At 34.3% G+C, this 15,396-nt stretch overlaps 1 protein-coding gene across 7 annotated transcripts in view; it reads right to left on the bottom strand.

The window, feature by feature from the left end:
- Positions 1-10,592: 10,592 nt before the first annotated feature.
- The window catches only part of LOC129756408 (uncharacterized), a 434,792-nt gene continuing 429,988 nt past the window's right edge, over positions 10,593-15,396 (bottom strand). For 4 of the 7 annotated variants that reach the window (XM_055753271.1, XM_055753274.1, XM_055753272.1 and 1 more), the window contains 2 exons: positions 11,006-11,033; positions 10,593-10,917 (listed from right to left, as the gene is read on the bottom strand). In XM_055753271.1, coding sequence (XP_055609246.1) covers positions 10,672-10,917; positions 11,006-11,033 — 274 coding nt within the window. In that variant the 3' untranslated portion in view covers positions 10,593-10,671. The remainder of the gene's footprint in view (positions 10,918-11,005; positions 11,034-15,396) is intronic. The other 3 variants (XM_055753273.1, XM_055753275.1, XM_055753279.1) reach the window with 1 other exon arrangement.

Here is a 15,396-nt window from a genome sequence, read left to right as displayed (position 1 = left end):
ATAAAAAACAAAAAAACGATAAAATGCAACCTAGTCTAATACCAAAAATAGTCGGAAAAATAAGCCCACCAATTCAGGGAAAAAAATTATTGAAAGATAGCAACCTCACCGAAAAGAATTTTATTGATGCAAACATGTGAGCGAGGTGTATACAATAAATCATAAACATTGGAGGGTTGCGATCGTGCGTTCAACTTTTACTGTCCGTAAAGTTGCAACTTTAAATTGAACCGTCAGCAAATATACGCTGTCGGTGGTACGAAAATTGGGACAAGTGTGTGGCGAAAAGTTGCGAGTTCACTTGTATCGTTACAACAGAAAAGCTGAGGTTAAGTTTAGCACAAGGATAAGTGATTATAAAAAAAACAACGAAACCAGTCACTAATTGTACAATAATAAACTGAATCAGACATCTAAAAGCTGATCAAAAGTTATTGGACATGAGTTAATTGAAATTGTTATCCGATAACATCAATAACAATTTCGTTAACTATTTTTGAAATGATGATTCAATCACAATCGGAGTCCCATTTTTGGGTGCGAAAAACCGTGGCATTGTTTTGTTTCAGTGTTTCCTCATTCTCAAACTTCTCTTCTCGGTTTACGGATTTTTTTTCACCAATCTAGCCAGTTTCAATTCCGATTTCTCTCTTCCGCCAATCTTCATCTTTTTATGGTGATGCTTTAGTAACAAGGTGTGAATTTCTTTATTCTTTTGGATTTTGGTTGAGATTATATACTGATTAACTATCATGTCTGGTGTGTTGTTTGTTTGTTTTTTTTTTTTCGATTTTAGATTATTTATGCACTGGAGGTAAAGATTCAACAGTCTCGCTAGTCTATGAGTTTTTTTTTACTTTTGTTTAGAGGGAGGGAAGAAGAGTTTACGATTTTGTTCGTTTTTTTTGCCAAACCAGAAAATACGGTTGAGATGTTTCGTCGTTCATCGCATTTTTTTTACGTAGATTGTTGGTTAGAGTTTTGCTATAGGTAAAGGTTTCTTGTTTTAATATACTTTAATTCGCTCATTTGTTTTCGGGATTTGTTATTAGTTACCTACTCTTCTGGTTTTTATTCGGAAATGGAGATTAAGATTCAATATGTTTAAAAGAAGCTCAGTTGTTGTGCTATCAGTGTGGAAGTGTTCCGAAATAAAAAAAAAACTCTGAAATCAAGGTTAAAAGTAAACACGATCAAAAGTTAGGAAAATAATAAATTATTTTGTCGTACACAAATCAAAAATACATATAAAAAAATCGATAAGAAAAAAAATCTTCAGGAAATGTTGAAATTTTAAACAATTTATATCTATTTGACTAAAAACATCCATTAAAGGTAAAAATTTGAGCCCAGAATTCAAAATTAAAGCAAACTATATCATTTTCATTTGAAAACATTTTTCATTGTAATTCAGGTTAACAAAATTTGTGCTGTAATCTTTCAACATTTCGTTATATGTTTTTTTTTCATATTTGAAAATTTAAAAATAAAATCTTTTTCAAGAAATTGGGAATATACCTAAAAAATTTGAGACCTCAAGGCTGTATTTGAACATCTGAGACATCCACAAACGATATCTAAGCAGCATGGTCTTGTTCAATATTTTCGTCATTCTGATAGTATACATCCAGGTGCTTTTTCGGTGTCTACTAAAAGATATAAATATGGTGTAGCAGTCAATAATTTGATGTGTTAAACATTCAATTATTCTCAAATTTTTCCAACACGATAGCCAAGTGACAATAGAAGTGTCATGGTTGAAATTCAACCTTCTGGATCAAGCCCTTGAATTTAACGAGTTAACGAAGATTAACCTGTAAGATTTTTAAAGGACTTCTAAGAAAAACTATTTTTGGGACCCGAAACGAGAACAGAGAAACTTTGATGTTGTCGTAGTTGTCGCTTACTTCAATTTATTTAACCGTTACCTTTTACTTAACCGTTAAAGATGTCTTCACAGCAATAGAAAAAAATTGGGAAATACAATAGGAAAACAACATTATTTAATAAATTTCCAATTAACGATGATTCACGATGATAACTTTTTGATTTCTTTGAACTTTTGCGGAAAACATTATTCATACGATTTTTTTTAAAGAAGAATTTCTCAGCTGGATTTTTCCCGTTTTTGGAACACCCATCTTCGGATACTCCTAAATTTTTGGTTTCCATCCTAGGAAGAAAATTTATAATTTTATTCTAAATGAAAAAAAATCTATATAGCCAAAGATTTATACAACTTGGTTATTCAACTCGGTTGAATCAGGAGAGAAATAACAACTAATTCAGCCATTCAAATTCGGAAAAAAGAATGTGAATTGGAAAAAAAATTGTCCCTTTCAAGGGATGTGAGCAAAAAGATTTTTGATGCGTTCTTTTTGAAGTACCGTATACTGGGGGATCATTGATCACCGGGGTAACTTTGATCAAAATGATTTTTTGCAGATAATCATCATTAACTAAGTCTGAAGTTAATATACCTAAAAACCGTTTTCTATGTTTAAAAGCCTATAAATTGAGTTTCAAATATGCTAAATTTAGTTTGTTGTAGGAGATTTTTCTATATTACTTTAAATGTAGTTTTAAAGTTATAAAATATCTGTTTTTCGAAGACTCTCAAACAAACACCTCTCCTAATAAAATGATAGCGTTTGAATGTTTAACTTTTTTCCTTTGAATATACTTTTATAGTGATTTTTATGGTCGTTATATGATAATTAGGCCGGAACAAATTTCAAATCCTTCTTTTGTCACTCGGGGTTAGAACATCGCGAGGGGGGGAGAATAAAAAATAAAGCGAAAATCAAATAAATTGGAATAAATTGCACGAAAACTTGTATTAATCAAAATTGCCAATACCATTGCACAAAACCTATAAATCAAGTAATTTTTCATTGAAAAAGTTCGATAAAATAAAGAATACCAAAGGTTAAATAACTCTGATCTTATAATATTTGTTTTTGGTCATGAAATCTTTCGGATATTTGGATTTTTTTTTAAATTTACATAAAAAAAACTTCAAACTTTATTCATTTCCCCCTTAGGGTGTTTTAGAAATTTCGAAGGGGGGGGGGGGGGGTTGACAAAAGAAGAAATTGATATTTGTTCCAGCCTTATTGGATATTTAAAAAACGTACATTTTCTAAAAACCCTATCAAATGGTTCAGTGTCAATAAAAAAAAGAACATAGGAACAAAGGGAGGACCTAGGGAATTACTTGGAGGTAAAATTTCATTTATTTTTGAGGCAAAAAAATATTGACAAATGTTTATAATATTTGCCCCTGAATGTATGCAGCAACATGTCCAGCCTCTGAATATATATTTTTTTTAAAGACGTTAAAAAATTCAATTGCGTCCAAACAAAAAAATACTGTTTTTTATGTTTCAAGCCTTCTGTGCTTATTGGCATCAAAACAATAATTTTGAAGATTTTTTGATACGTTTAAAACATAGTGATCAAATTTACCCCGAAATATGAAATCTGGTTTTGAAACAAACATTTAGTAATAGCCACTTCGTTTCAAAAATCTGTTTACGATACTCGATTTTACTTGCGAAAATGCATCTTACCACAAGTGTGCAAAGATTTCAAAAAAACTATAAGCCTACCTACGTTACTTTTAACTCCTGTTCATAGGCTTTTTTGTTTTGCTCATGAGAGCAGAATGAACATCTCATTAAAATATCCAAATCTTATTTATTCAAAATTCAAATCCAAATCCATTTGCTCAAAATCATAATTTTATTCATTCAAAAAAAATGAGAATAGCTCTTTTGTATATTTCAAGTTACTTTTGAATTATTTTTTTTATATAGGGTTACGGACTTATTTTGGACTGGGTGCATATTATGGGCCACCTCGCAACTGTTTTCTTATAATTCACTCATAAGTCAATTTAATCCTGCAACATTTGACAAATAAAGTTGAAGCTCTTCCCTATCATTCTAATCATATCATACATCCAATTTAAAAAAGCTGATAAGGTATAGAAAATTGTAAATTAAGTTTAAATTTTTCACAGTTGAGTCAAATCAAGCCCATTTCGGAAGGGCGTATCATTATTGGAGTCAACTTTTAAGAGGTTCTCTGCATAGCTGTGAAGAATTTTACAACTACAAACATTCAAAATCATGAAACACTAAAAAAAAAAGTTTTCTAGTTCGAAGAACCCAAAAAACTTGTTTTGATACCAATTTTTCCAATGTCGAAAATAGGCCCTACTTAATTCGTTAGGGACTTATTTTGGACCATTCACCCAAACCAGGGTATTAAACTTGCTGTTAAATGTTTATGAACGTAATAAAAAATGGTAGTACGATATGAATGGAAACACTACTTCATTTGCTATGGAAATTATGGTATTTTTGTATTCAATTTAAGCCTCTTAAACCCAACCCCGCCTTTGGACGAAGTTACTATAACCTGCATAAATAAAAAGCCAATCTATATTTTAATTTACTTTTTGCGCAAAAAATTTCGATTAATATAAACCTAACAAACTATTCTAACAGCAGCTGTTTGACAAGCAGTTTAAAAAAATTACAGCTTAGAGAAACTTAAAAACATAAGAAAAAACTGTAAATGGACCAATTGTTTGAAAATTATTATTTTGATTATTTCACTAACGAAACACTACTGACATTAAGGCCAATAAGTAACACACATTCAGGCTTGATTTTTAAATTAAAATATGATCCAATATGTGAAATATGCAATATGTTGAAGTATTGAAATATCATCTAAAGGGGTTGGCAAAAAAGACAACAAATCGACAAATATGTAGCTAGTTAATTTTTTTTATAAGTTAAAATAACTCAGTTATTTGTGGAACAATTTTAACAAAAGTTATATAAAATTATAGCTATGGGACAATCTTTATATGTTTCAAAAATAAGGAAAAATGTTGAAGTGTTTGAAAACTACAACCGGAAAAGTATTGAAGTGTAATTCTTTGGCCCCTCAAATTATGCAGTTTAAAAAAAAAATCGTCAGCGTAAAGGCTTTTTGTGAAACAAAAGTTGTTTGAAATCATAAATGAAAACTTCTGTGAACTCGAACGAAAAAATCTGGATTTGAGAGGGCTAATAAGATTTAAGTTGCATGACTACGATACAGTACAAAAACCAAACCAAATCCACTCAGGTTTTGGAAAAAAAATTCAATCAATTAGTGTCGCGGAGCTGATGATGAAGGACTTTCTTGACTTATCATTGAGTCGCCTGAAAGTGCGCTGTATTGCATATTAAAATTTTATCTTGAAATTAGGTATACTGGCCACAGAAAAGTGACAACTTTTACAACTGACAATTGTTACAAACTGTAGAGAATATGAGAGTCAAGATTAACGAAAGTGTGGAAGGAGATACGACTTCTTGCGAAATAAAGTTAGCTTAGCTTAGCTTAGTTGACTACTCATATCGACCTTAAATCCTGCGAAATAAAGTTGTTCACTTAATTGGGGATTTATTCAGTAACTTCACATTTAAGAGATATGTTGTCTGTGAACTCACATGTGACTTTCACTAATACTAACTTGCAAAAAAAAAAGAAAAGAAACCGCTCGATTGTGAGCGGAAGATTTATTTGAAACGAGTTCTTGAGGAAAAAAACTTGACGAAATGAAAGTATGACTTTATTGACGTAAGAAATCAGTTGATAGAATATTGTTGAATCGAACGCGTCGTACGGAATTTCTCAGCTAACAAGAAACTGTAATACCTAGTAATGATTATGATGACTTTTTTTCTGAATTTTTCTCATTCTTGAGTTAAGACTGTCAGCGAATGCTCCGTAGTTTCAACTCGCAAAATAACAGGACAAAATCATTTCTTGCGTTAGTAACCTACTTGAGAAGTTAGAAAATTCTCCAATCATTAATCATGAGTTTTAACAAGTCCTACAAAACAGAAACTCGTTTTCAAAAAAAAAAATGGAAATACTATCAAAATTCTTTTGTTTTGCGGTTTATAATGCCAAAACGAATGCTAATCTCAATACTTTGTCAAATGCGCGATTCCATTCATCAACCCTTTAGAACCCTGTTTTACACTGGAAAATTCACAGAAGCTTAGTCTTATGACTAGAAACAGCTTTTGTTCTACGAAAAATTAGATAGATGAAAAAAAATTCAATTTTTTTCAAAAAAATTGCATAGCTACAGGGGCTAATTAACTTGACTTTCAGTACTTTTTCAATTGAAGTTTTAACACAGTTCAAACATTTTTTCTTCAATTATGAAACATAATAACACTAATCCATAGCTATATTTTTATGTAGTTTTTGTTAAAATTGGCCCACAAAAAACTGAGATATTTTCAACCCCGCTTTTAAACGGAGTATACTAAGATAGTCATTAAACCGCATCGAATAGTTGGTGCTACTTTCTTTTGCTAGTTGATTTTAAATATGTTAATATATCAATCCTTGTTACTTAAAACTGTTTGACGAGTGGTTATCAAATGTTACATCTGATAGAAACTTGAAAACATGAAAAACTGGAAATGGAAATGATATGTTGAAAAATAATCGATTTGATAGCCTCATAAATCCTTGGGTAATGTGTTTTTCGATCTAGAAAAATTATCGACAGGTGGGTCAAATAGTTACCACTATTTTGGATCGATTTTTAAAGAAAAAATATCCTTAATAAGAAAGGAGAGATTAAACATAAACCACGTCTAAAGACGGGGTTGGGAAAGTACAACAAATCGAAAAATGTGCACTTTACTTTTTATGAAAGTTTAAATATTTTAGTTATTTGTAGGCCAATTTTAATAAAAACTGTATGAAAACATAGCTATGGGTTAGTGTTGAAATGATTCAAAATATAGGAAAAAATAGTTGAACTGTGTAATAAAACTACAAACGAAAAAGTACTGAAAGTCAAGTTGCTTAGCCCCTGTAGTTATGCAATTCATGGAAAAATTGTCAAAAACAAAAAGTATTCTTTAGACAGTTAGACTATGGTTACCATATCCTGTAACATCAAAAAAAGTACATGGACATTTTTTTTCTTAAGTTTCAGGAAAAATCAGCATTAAATTACAGCCAATTAGTTGCAAGTAATGTGACTGACATGACAATAATGATTTTTTTTTAAATGACTTTTATCATATTAAAAATGTGCATCGAATAAAGAAATGATCAATTAAATTTTATACAAAATTAACTGCAACCGGATATTTATCAACTAAAAAATCCAGTTAATGTAGATTGAAAGATTTAGGACATTCTTTAAATTAAAAACTGCAGGACAGAAAGATAAAATTCAGCAATATTATCAAAAATTACAAAAAAATTAATTCAGAATACAGAGATCACAAAAAAAAACCACTATAAATGATATCTCCGAGAGCTAACCTTATTGGCTTGGACGTAAAGCAAAAACCTAAAAACATGAGATTTAGAAAATTAAGCAAAAATATGATTGAATCATCAGGATTCAAAACAAGGTTCTGAAAAAGATTTTGCGGCTTCCACCTTGGCACAGCACCGAATATCTTCATCGGATTGCGGGCATTGAATTGATCGAAGAGATGGCCAACAAAATCATCATTAACTTCAGAGGAAAATCGATGTAGTCTTCCATCGCAGAGATTCGTTCTCTTTATATTTAGTTTAATTTTAGGATAGTTTTTAGTTTTAAGTTTAAATTATTTTTGCCACTACAGGATGTTCTCCTTCATTAAATACTTGATTGCGCTCAGCGAATTTAAGTCTTATAAATAATTTTTTATTATCAAGTAAACTATAGGGCTCTGAACAGTTCATTATTGAGCTGAACACCTTATTTAATGTTTTAATGTAATATAAATGTAATGATGAATTGATACAAATAAAGACATAGTTAAAAAAAAATGATTGAATCATCACAAATTGAAGATTGAAAACAAATATTTACCAAAAAAAATATTATTTGAAAATTTAAGCTTTCGAAAAAGAAATTTAAGGCGAATTGAACTTTTTCTTTGAAATTTCGTCGTTTTACTATGCAACTCAAAACGCGTGGCAAAGTGTTAAAGAAAGTGATAAATCAGCTTCGTACACAAGATGAAGTAAATTTCATTCATTCAGGGTGATTTTTAACTAAAATAAAGTTTTTTAAGAAAAATTTAATGAAAAAAAAAAACTAAATCATTCCATACACATAGCCGGTAATAAGAGGCTTGATTTTCATGTTTTTCATATTTTTGGATCTTGTTCAACGTATTTTGGAAATCTTCTCCATTTGCTGATTATGTTATATGTGTAGGGCTGAATATTCTCTTCACAAAATTTTTATGCTCAGAACTCCAGCTATCAGAGTTTCAAAAAGCAATTGAGAATTTTAGTTAAGTATTCTTTCAATGTTTTGTATTTTCTGGTGTCCTATCATTTTTGCTCTATCAAAGTTAGTTTCTGGCTTGGGGTATGAAGAGAAAGGGAGCAATGCTGCGCAGTGTTTCGAGTTTGATTTTTTGGTTTGTTTAAAGGTATTTTCTTTTAGTACCTTTAAATTCTGGGGGCGCTGCCTGCGGAGAGTAAAATAGATGAATGGGTTTTTTCTTAAAAAGTTTAAACTCTAAGCTTTGTAGAAACAGTATGATGAACTTTTGGGTTTTATTTTTGTCTATAGTGATTTTTATTTCTCTATATTAATTATGCGTGTTGTTGAATCTTCTATCAAATTCTGCTTCAGTATGGGGAGTTATGTGCATTTTAAGTTGGGGATTTGATTTCTGTTTTTAGATTTTTTTTTATTAAGGGTAGCATCTTTAATCCTCTTTTTGAAGTCTTCATAATTCATAAGACGAACGCACTTCTGCTTCTGTTTCTACGAATATTTCGCTTTTTTCTCTTTCTCCATTTTTAGCTTCATCTAATAAATAATCTGAGGTGCGACCGTCACCTGTCTTTACATTTGCATAATGTGCTGCTGATCTTTCTTCTTATAGGTATAGATATCTGTTAGTTGGCCATTTTGCTGGTTTGCATAAAAATCAAACCAAGCCAACAAGCTACTGGAGTCATCGAAATTTCAAGATCATCTTCAAGATTATAGTTTGTAGTTGTTTTTTCTTTCTTTCTTTCTGAGAGATAAATAGTACGCATTATTCAAAGATTTTTCATTATTCTTATTATTGGACTACACTCTTCTATGGTATATAATTCTTCAAGTACAACAAAAGTAACAGTTAAATAGAAAATTTAAAAGGAGCCCTCCTCACCTTCGAAGGTTCTGTTCTACAACCTAAGTCTTATTTACAATTTTCTGATATTCAGCCCGCCAAATTTCTCGAGAAGCTGGCATTCGATTTGCCTTTTTGCAGCCTTCGCTCGTGATTCGCGATGTTATTTTCCAATTTTTGATCAATCGATCAGAACCGCACTGGAGAATTAGCAACAAAAAAATAAGAGAAAACACCAAAATAAACGAGCGCACTCGAAAGTTGAGCCTGTTTTGGCTGTAAAGTGGATTTCAAATGCTCGTTCCCCCGTTTCAAGATTCGGTCAACCTTGGGGGGTTTTACCTTTTGCTTCTGGTCTGTGCTAGGGTCACTTTCGAGTGGCTCGATATTTTAATTGTGTTCTCTGTTTTTTAGCCTCTCTCTTACAGGTTGACCCTCGATCTATTGCACTTTCCTCCTTTCCTCCCTGCATTTTTCTTCTGTTTCTTTGCCTTTCACAGATTATTTTTTCTGAGTTTGTTTTCCTGTTCCTTGGGTTTATTTTTACACAATTTAATGACTTCTCTTCGTTCGATACTTTTTGTACACGAAAACTTATCTGCCTCTTTTATGGTCTGCTATAAATAATGGTTTAATTTTTGCTATTAAAAATAGTTGTTTTCTTCTGTTCTAAGTTTACTTTTTTTTTCTAAATCTTGCTTTTATCTTTAACCTATCTATCAATTTTTGACTCTTCCTTCAACATTTCGTTTCATCTGAATAGCTCTTTCAGTAGAACACTGTTCATAATTCTAGTAAAAAAAATCGATAACAAATGAAATTTCTATGGATCACAATATGCTCATTTTGAATCTGTTTTTTTTTTTTGTTTTAAGCTTATTAAGTTACGCCTTACAGCTGAAAAAGTCAGGTATCTGATAAGTAGTTAGCTACCGAAATCTTTCTGACTCTGCTCTCACGCTTTCTGGTTTTACTGATAAACCGTTCTGAGAGCTTTTCGTTATTCGTTTTCTCCTAAGTCAAACATGCTTTAGAAAGCAATTGCAAAGGTTCTCATTGTATTTTTTTTTTTAATTTTTGTTCTTTTAATTTTAATTCTTAAACTAAAAGCTAAGAGCGAAACAAATTTTAACATCCTTATTGACCTACTTGCAAACAACTTAACTGCGCAACTTGTACGCAACATTGCAAGAAACTAGAAACGAACTTATTGCACCCAATGTTTCACGGAAGTGAAACTTTTCAACTGAGAAAACGACGAATCCGAAATATTTCAAAACCAAGTTTCACTTGAAGTGTTGTAACAACTTTGCTTAACAGAAATAGAAAACGTTAACAACTGTTGAACTAAATCAATTTAAAGCTTTGTTTAAATCGTCCTCTCCATATCGGTAGTCTCACTCTGCTGCTTTTTGTCGATAGTTTAAAGTTTAATTTTCCTATAGAAGTTCGATCACATGATTCTGCTTTTGATTATCGCGTGTCGGGGTTTGAGGTTTCATCAGTTCACCTTGGACCGCTGATGGTAGTGGGAACTTCCGCCGGAACGGGTAATGATGGATCCGGTTGAACTGTTGCTGTTACTGTTGTTGTTGTTGTTGTTGGCGTTGCTGTTGGTGGCACTGCTGTTGCCAACTGATGCTGTTGTTGCTGATGAACTGCTGCCCCGGGATACGGTGAGCTTTGAAGGTACTCCACCCGCCGTTGGTGGACCAGCCTCTCTTTTTCGGCTCGTTCTCTCTGGAGTCTGGTAGAAGAAAACGGGAATAAATTGATTAATATCAGTGAAATTTTACATAATTACTTATGTTCTATCAAGTAGAAAAGAATCTCACCAGATTAGTCATTTGCTCATCCCACGTACTTTTTGCGAAAGCAATAGAAAAATGAGTTTTTATAAATTTAGTTTTCAAGATGATTTTGTGATGAGTTATCTAAGGTTTCATAAATTAAAATTTCTATAACTGAAATTAAATAATCTTGAATTTAAAGACTGAAATTCCTTTCATGAGTTTCTTTTTTTTTTTGGAAAAAGCCTTATTTCAATTCATAAATATGGTGACTTTCAATTGAAATCTAACAAAATTATTATTCGATTTGATTTTTTTTTTTCTATATGTAGGGGGTTGAGATGAGGGATATGAAAAAAATAACTCAAATTTTATAAAAATTAAATTATATATTTGTTGAATTCGACAGCAATGGAGATGTATAAAATGAAATGAATTTCTATGGCAACGTTTGTTATTTTGGAAAAATGAACAAAACAAAGTCAGTTATTGATCTATTCTTGTGAGCAACAGACATTTCTGAGTGAATCTCTGAGTGAAAATTCATAAGAATCGTAAGATCACGATACTTTGTAGCCTCTCAAAAGTTAAACTGGATAAACTATTTATTATAGAGTATCGTAAACTGGAAAAATATTGCCCTTTTTTTGAAGTAGAAGTAGAAGTAGAAGCAGAAGTAGAAGTAGTATAAAGCTTAAGGCCTAGTCCACACTCGGAGACGGTTCGTCTCGAGACCGTTGCTGAGACTTGTTTATGTTAACATCTTGGTTGCTGAAGGTCTCCCAAAATTGTCGGGAGACTTGAGAAGTGCATCTCATCAAATGTAAACATTAACAAGTCTCAGCAACCGAAATCGCAGTCCAAGTTGCCTAGTGTGGACTAGGCTTTAGGTTTAAAATCACTGGTGTTGTAGCACTGAAAAGTTTTGGAACTTTTTTTTTAATATAGCATGATTGTTATTTGATAAATGTTCAAGGCAATGAAACATGGATTCGGGGTCACTTTGGTCACCCCAAATTTTTCAATATTATTGTTTCTTTTAGAATTAGAACAAACTTTTGCCCATATTGTGGCGCTTTTGGTGGACGGATTTGGAAGTTCTTGACGCTTAACGTATGTATTTTTGACTTTCTGCCAATCGACTGCACTAGTAAACATCAACATGGAAGCCGAAACAAAGAAACAATTGAATACAGTTATTTAGGAAATACATTGTGGTCTGCATCTAGGCCAGCTAAACAGATGAAAATGCCCAGAAATACTATAAGGTGCGTTATCAAACGGCATAAGGAAACATTGACGACGGTTCGGAAGCCTCAAAACAATCGTCGGAGTGGAACGGTCGACCGAAAACTGTGTGGTAAGATTTCGAAGACGATTTAGAGGAATTCTAATCTGTAGGGCTGTGATTTGGCCAGAAAATTCCGTGCTGCACATAGTACCGTGAGGAGAATTCGACTCCTGTAAGGAATCAAGTCGACTCGACTTGTCGAGCTAGCAAACTGCCAAATCGGACCATAAAACAGAAAACTGTGGTCAAAATCCGTTCTCGGAAGCTATACGACCAGGTTCGACGGGTGTCTTCTGATGGACGACGACCTATGTCGAGGCTAACTTCTGGCAAAACCCGGGTCAAAAATGTTGCTTGGCAACGACACGGAGGGATGTTCCAGTCAAATTTAATTTTTTTTGTAGACAAATTTGCTTGAAAATTTATGATTTGCTGCTGCGGCAAAAAACGAAAGTTTTCGTTACAAATAAGACAATAACGTCGGAACTACACTAAATAGAGTGTCTACAAAAACGAATTTTTCCGTACATTCGATCTCACGACCATGTCGTAATGTTTTGGCCAGATTTGCCAAGCTGTCATTACAGCAAAGTCGTTCAAGAATGGTAGGCAGAGAAATGGGTCCAGCATGTTTCGAAAAACCTTAACCCACCCCACTGAAGAACGAAGCGACTGATGATCAAGCAAGCCTTGGAATAGTTAGATAATAAGTTTGAGAGAAAAAAAAAATTAGTTTTACAAAATATGTCCATCATTGAAACCAGTTGTTTCTCTTCGATCTACTGCCTAGGCCAATTTTATGGGTCTACGACTTTTCAAGTTTCCTGCAACTAGTTAACGTTTCTGGAAGATTGTTGAGGATGGGCGGAAGTCGGTTCAGCATTGAAAAGCTGGGGAGCGGAGGATATGAGTCCTCAAGGATCAAGACCGAAATGCTACTGATTCAAGAGAACCTTTGGAAGTATGTGTGGCGTTGCACCGGAACCTGCTACGGCACTCTGGAACGAAGGCGATGCAAGGGCACGGGCCACCAAAGCGCTTTTGGTGGACGATAGCCAACACCCCCTTATCCGGAATTGTACAACTTCAAAGGCGACCTGGGAGGCATTGAAGAACCATCACTAAAGAGAAGCAAATGATGTCTTCAAAAGTTTCAATCCTGAAGAAGATCTGCCGTTCGGAATCCAAGGAGGATGACAGCATGGAATTTTTTTTATCCACATGGACGAGTTGTTCCAATGTTTGGAAAACACCGGTCAAGCCATAGACGAGAAAATTAAGGTTGCCATGGTGATACAAATCATGCCCGACTCCTACGACACGCTCAACACCGCACTTGAAAGCACATCTGACGACGAGCTGTCGATGGATTTGGTCATACGAAAATTACTCGATGAGGCACAGAAGCGGTTTGAGAAAGAACGTCCCAGTGAACTCCTGTGGGAAGCCAGGTCATTTCAAGCGGAATTACCCCGAAACACCTGCCCAAGGAGAGTGCCCGAGAAGAGGGACCAAAAAACAAATGAAACCGAAAAGAAAGACAGCTAACGTGAGTAAAGCAAATCCATTCGCAATCACTGCACGCACAGAAGCGTTCCTGGATAGTTGGGTGCCACATCTCGCATGTGCTGGAATCGAAAGTTTTTCACCAAAACTACGAAGCTGTACAAGTTTGACGATCACATCGGCCGATGATAGTGCGATTTTCATCCCGAAGGATGATTCATCCCTCGAATACAAGAAATGGTCCTATCTAATGTGTTTTACGTCCCCGAATTGGAATCAAACCTGATTTCATTCGGACAACTCAGCACGAAAGGTTCTTTTCACGAAGCAACGGGGGTGAGTTATCCAAAGCGACGGCCGTGTAGCAGCTGTAGCAGACAAGATTGGCGGATTGTTTCTACAAATGACCCCGGAGGTGAATTCCCATCAAGCGTTCCTGCATCCGAAAAACTGTATCCACAGTTGGCATCGAAAGTTGGGTCGCAGTGATTGTGAAGAAGTCCAACGAACAATGCGTTAAGATTGGGCAAAAGGCATTTCCATTGGCAAGTGTGACATTGAGAAGACGTGCAAGTGCTGTGTGGGATGTAAAATGGGGCGCTTGTCGTTTTCCCCGAAAGCAGAGAAATCTTTGAAACCTTTGAACCTCACCACTGATATTTGTTAACCATAGAATATAACTTCGATAGGCGGATCATGATATTTTTTGAAGATGATTGATGACTTAAGTCGTTACACTTAAGTATATCTCTGGAAGCAGAAGTTTGAGGCGAACGAAAAGATTCAAGAGTACGCGGCAAAAGTACCAACCCGATTTGGCCGTAATCCAGTGATAATTCGCTCCGACGAGGGTGGCAAATGAGTCCACTGCTGATTCAAGATGTCGAAATGGGTTACCATCATTCTACCATCAAGAATCCAGGAGAAGATTCCGTTCGAATTATGGTTTGAAAAGGTACCGAGCAATGCAGACCTACATCTTTTTGTTTGCACTGCTTACGTGACAGTCTCATCGCCGCAGCAGCGGAAGAAGCTGAATCCGAAAGCCGTCAAGCTCCCATTCATCGGCCATTCAAGTGACCTCAAGACGTTTAAGTTTGTCAAGCCAAGTACTGACTGTGGAGTTCCGGTTCTGGACCCTTTTCCAAACTACTGCACAACCGACTTGATTGCTAGCTTGATCTTGTAAAGGTCAGTTGTGCTAGCGATTGCTCAACATCGTTGGATGAATCCGGCTCTCATACACTGCCTGTATGGTGAGAGCGCAAAGACAACTTATATCAAGATGCCCCACTGATATTAAGTTGTGATTAACTATGACATCCGATTCATCGAGATGGAAGAAGATGACTTAGCTGAGACGAAAACCGTAGAATACGAGTCGATTTTAGTTTCTGCCAACGAAGAGCCAGAATCCGTGAACGAAAATATTTTGTGCGAAGACAATGCATTTTCCGACGATGAAGATCGAGAATCCGACACCACAACACCGACACGTTCAACCCGTAGTGCCAAAAGTTAACTTCCTGTTCGTTTTCCCTAAACTACCGCTTTGGCAAGGAAGATTTGTACCGAACTGAGGCCTTACAAGGATGCAATCAACTGTGAAGAATCAGAATTTTGGAAAGCCGCCGTGAAC

The sequence above is a fragment of the Uranotaenia lowii genome, chromosome 3, assembly GCF_029784155.1.
Source record: "Uranotaenia lowii strain MFRU-FL chromosome 3, ASM2978415v1, whole genome shotgun sequence".
NCBI classification, from domain to species: Eukaryota; Metazoa; Arthropoda; class Insecta; order Diptera; family Culicidae; genus Uranotaenia; species Uranotaenia lowii.
Note: the sequence above shows the minus strand (reverse complement) of the source record. Positions and strands in the feature narration are given on the sequence as shown.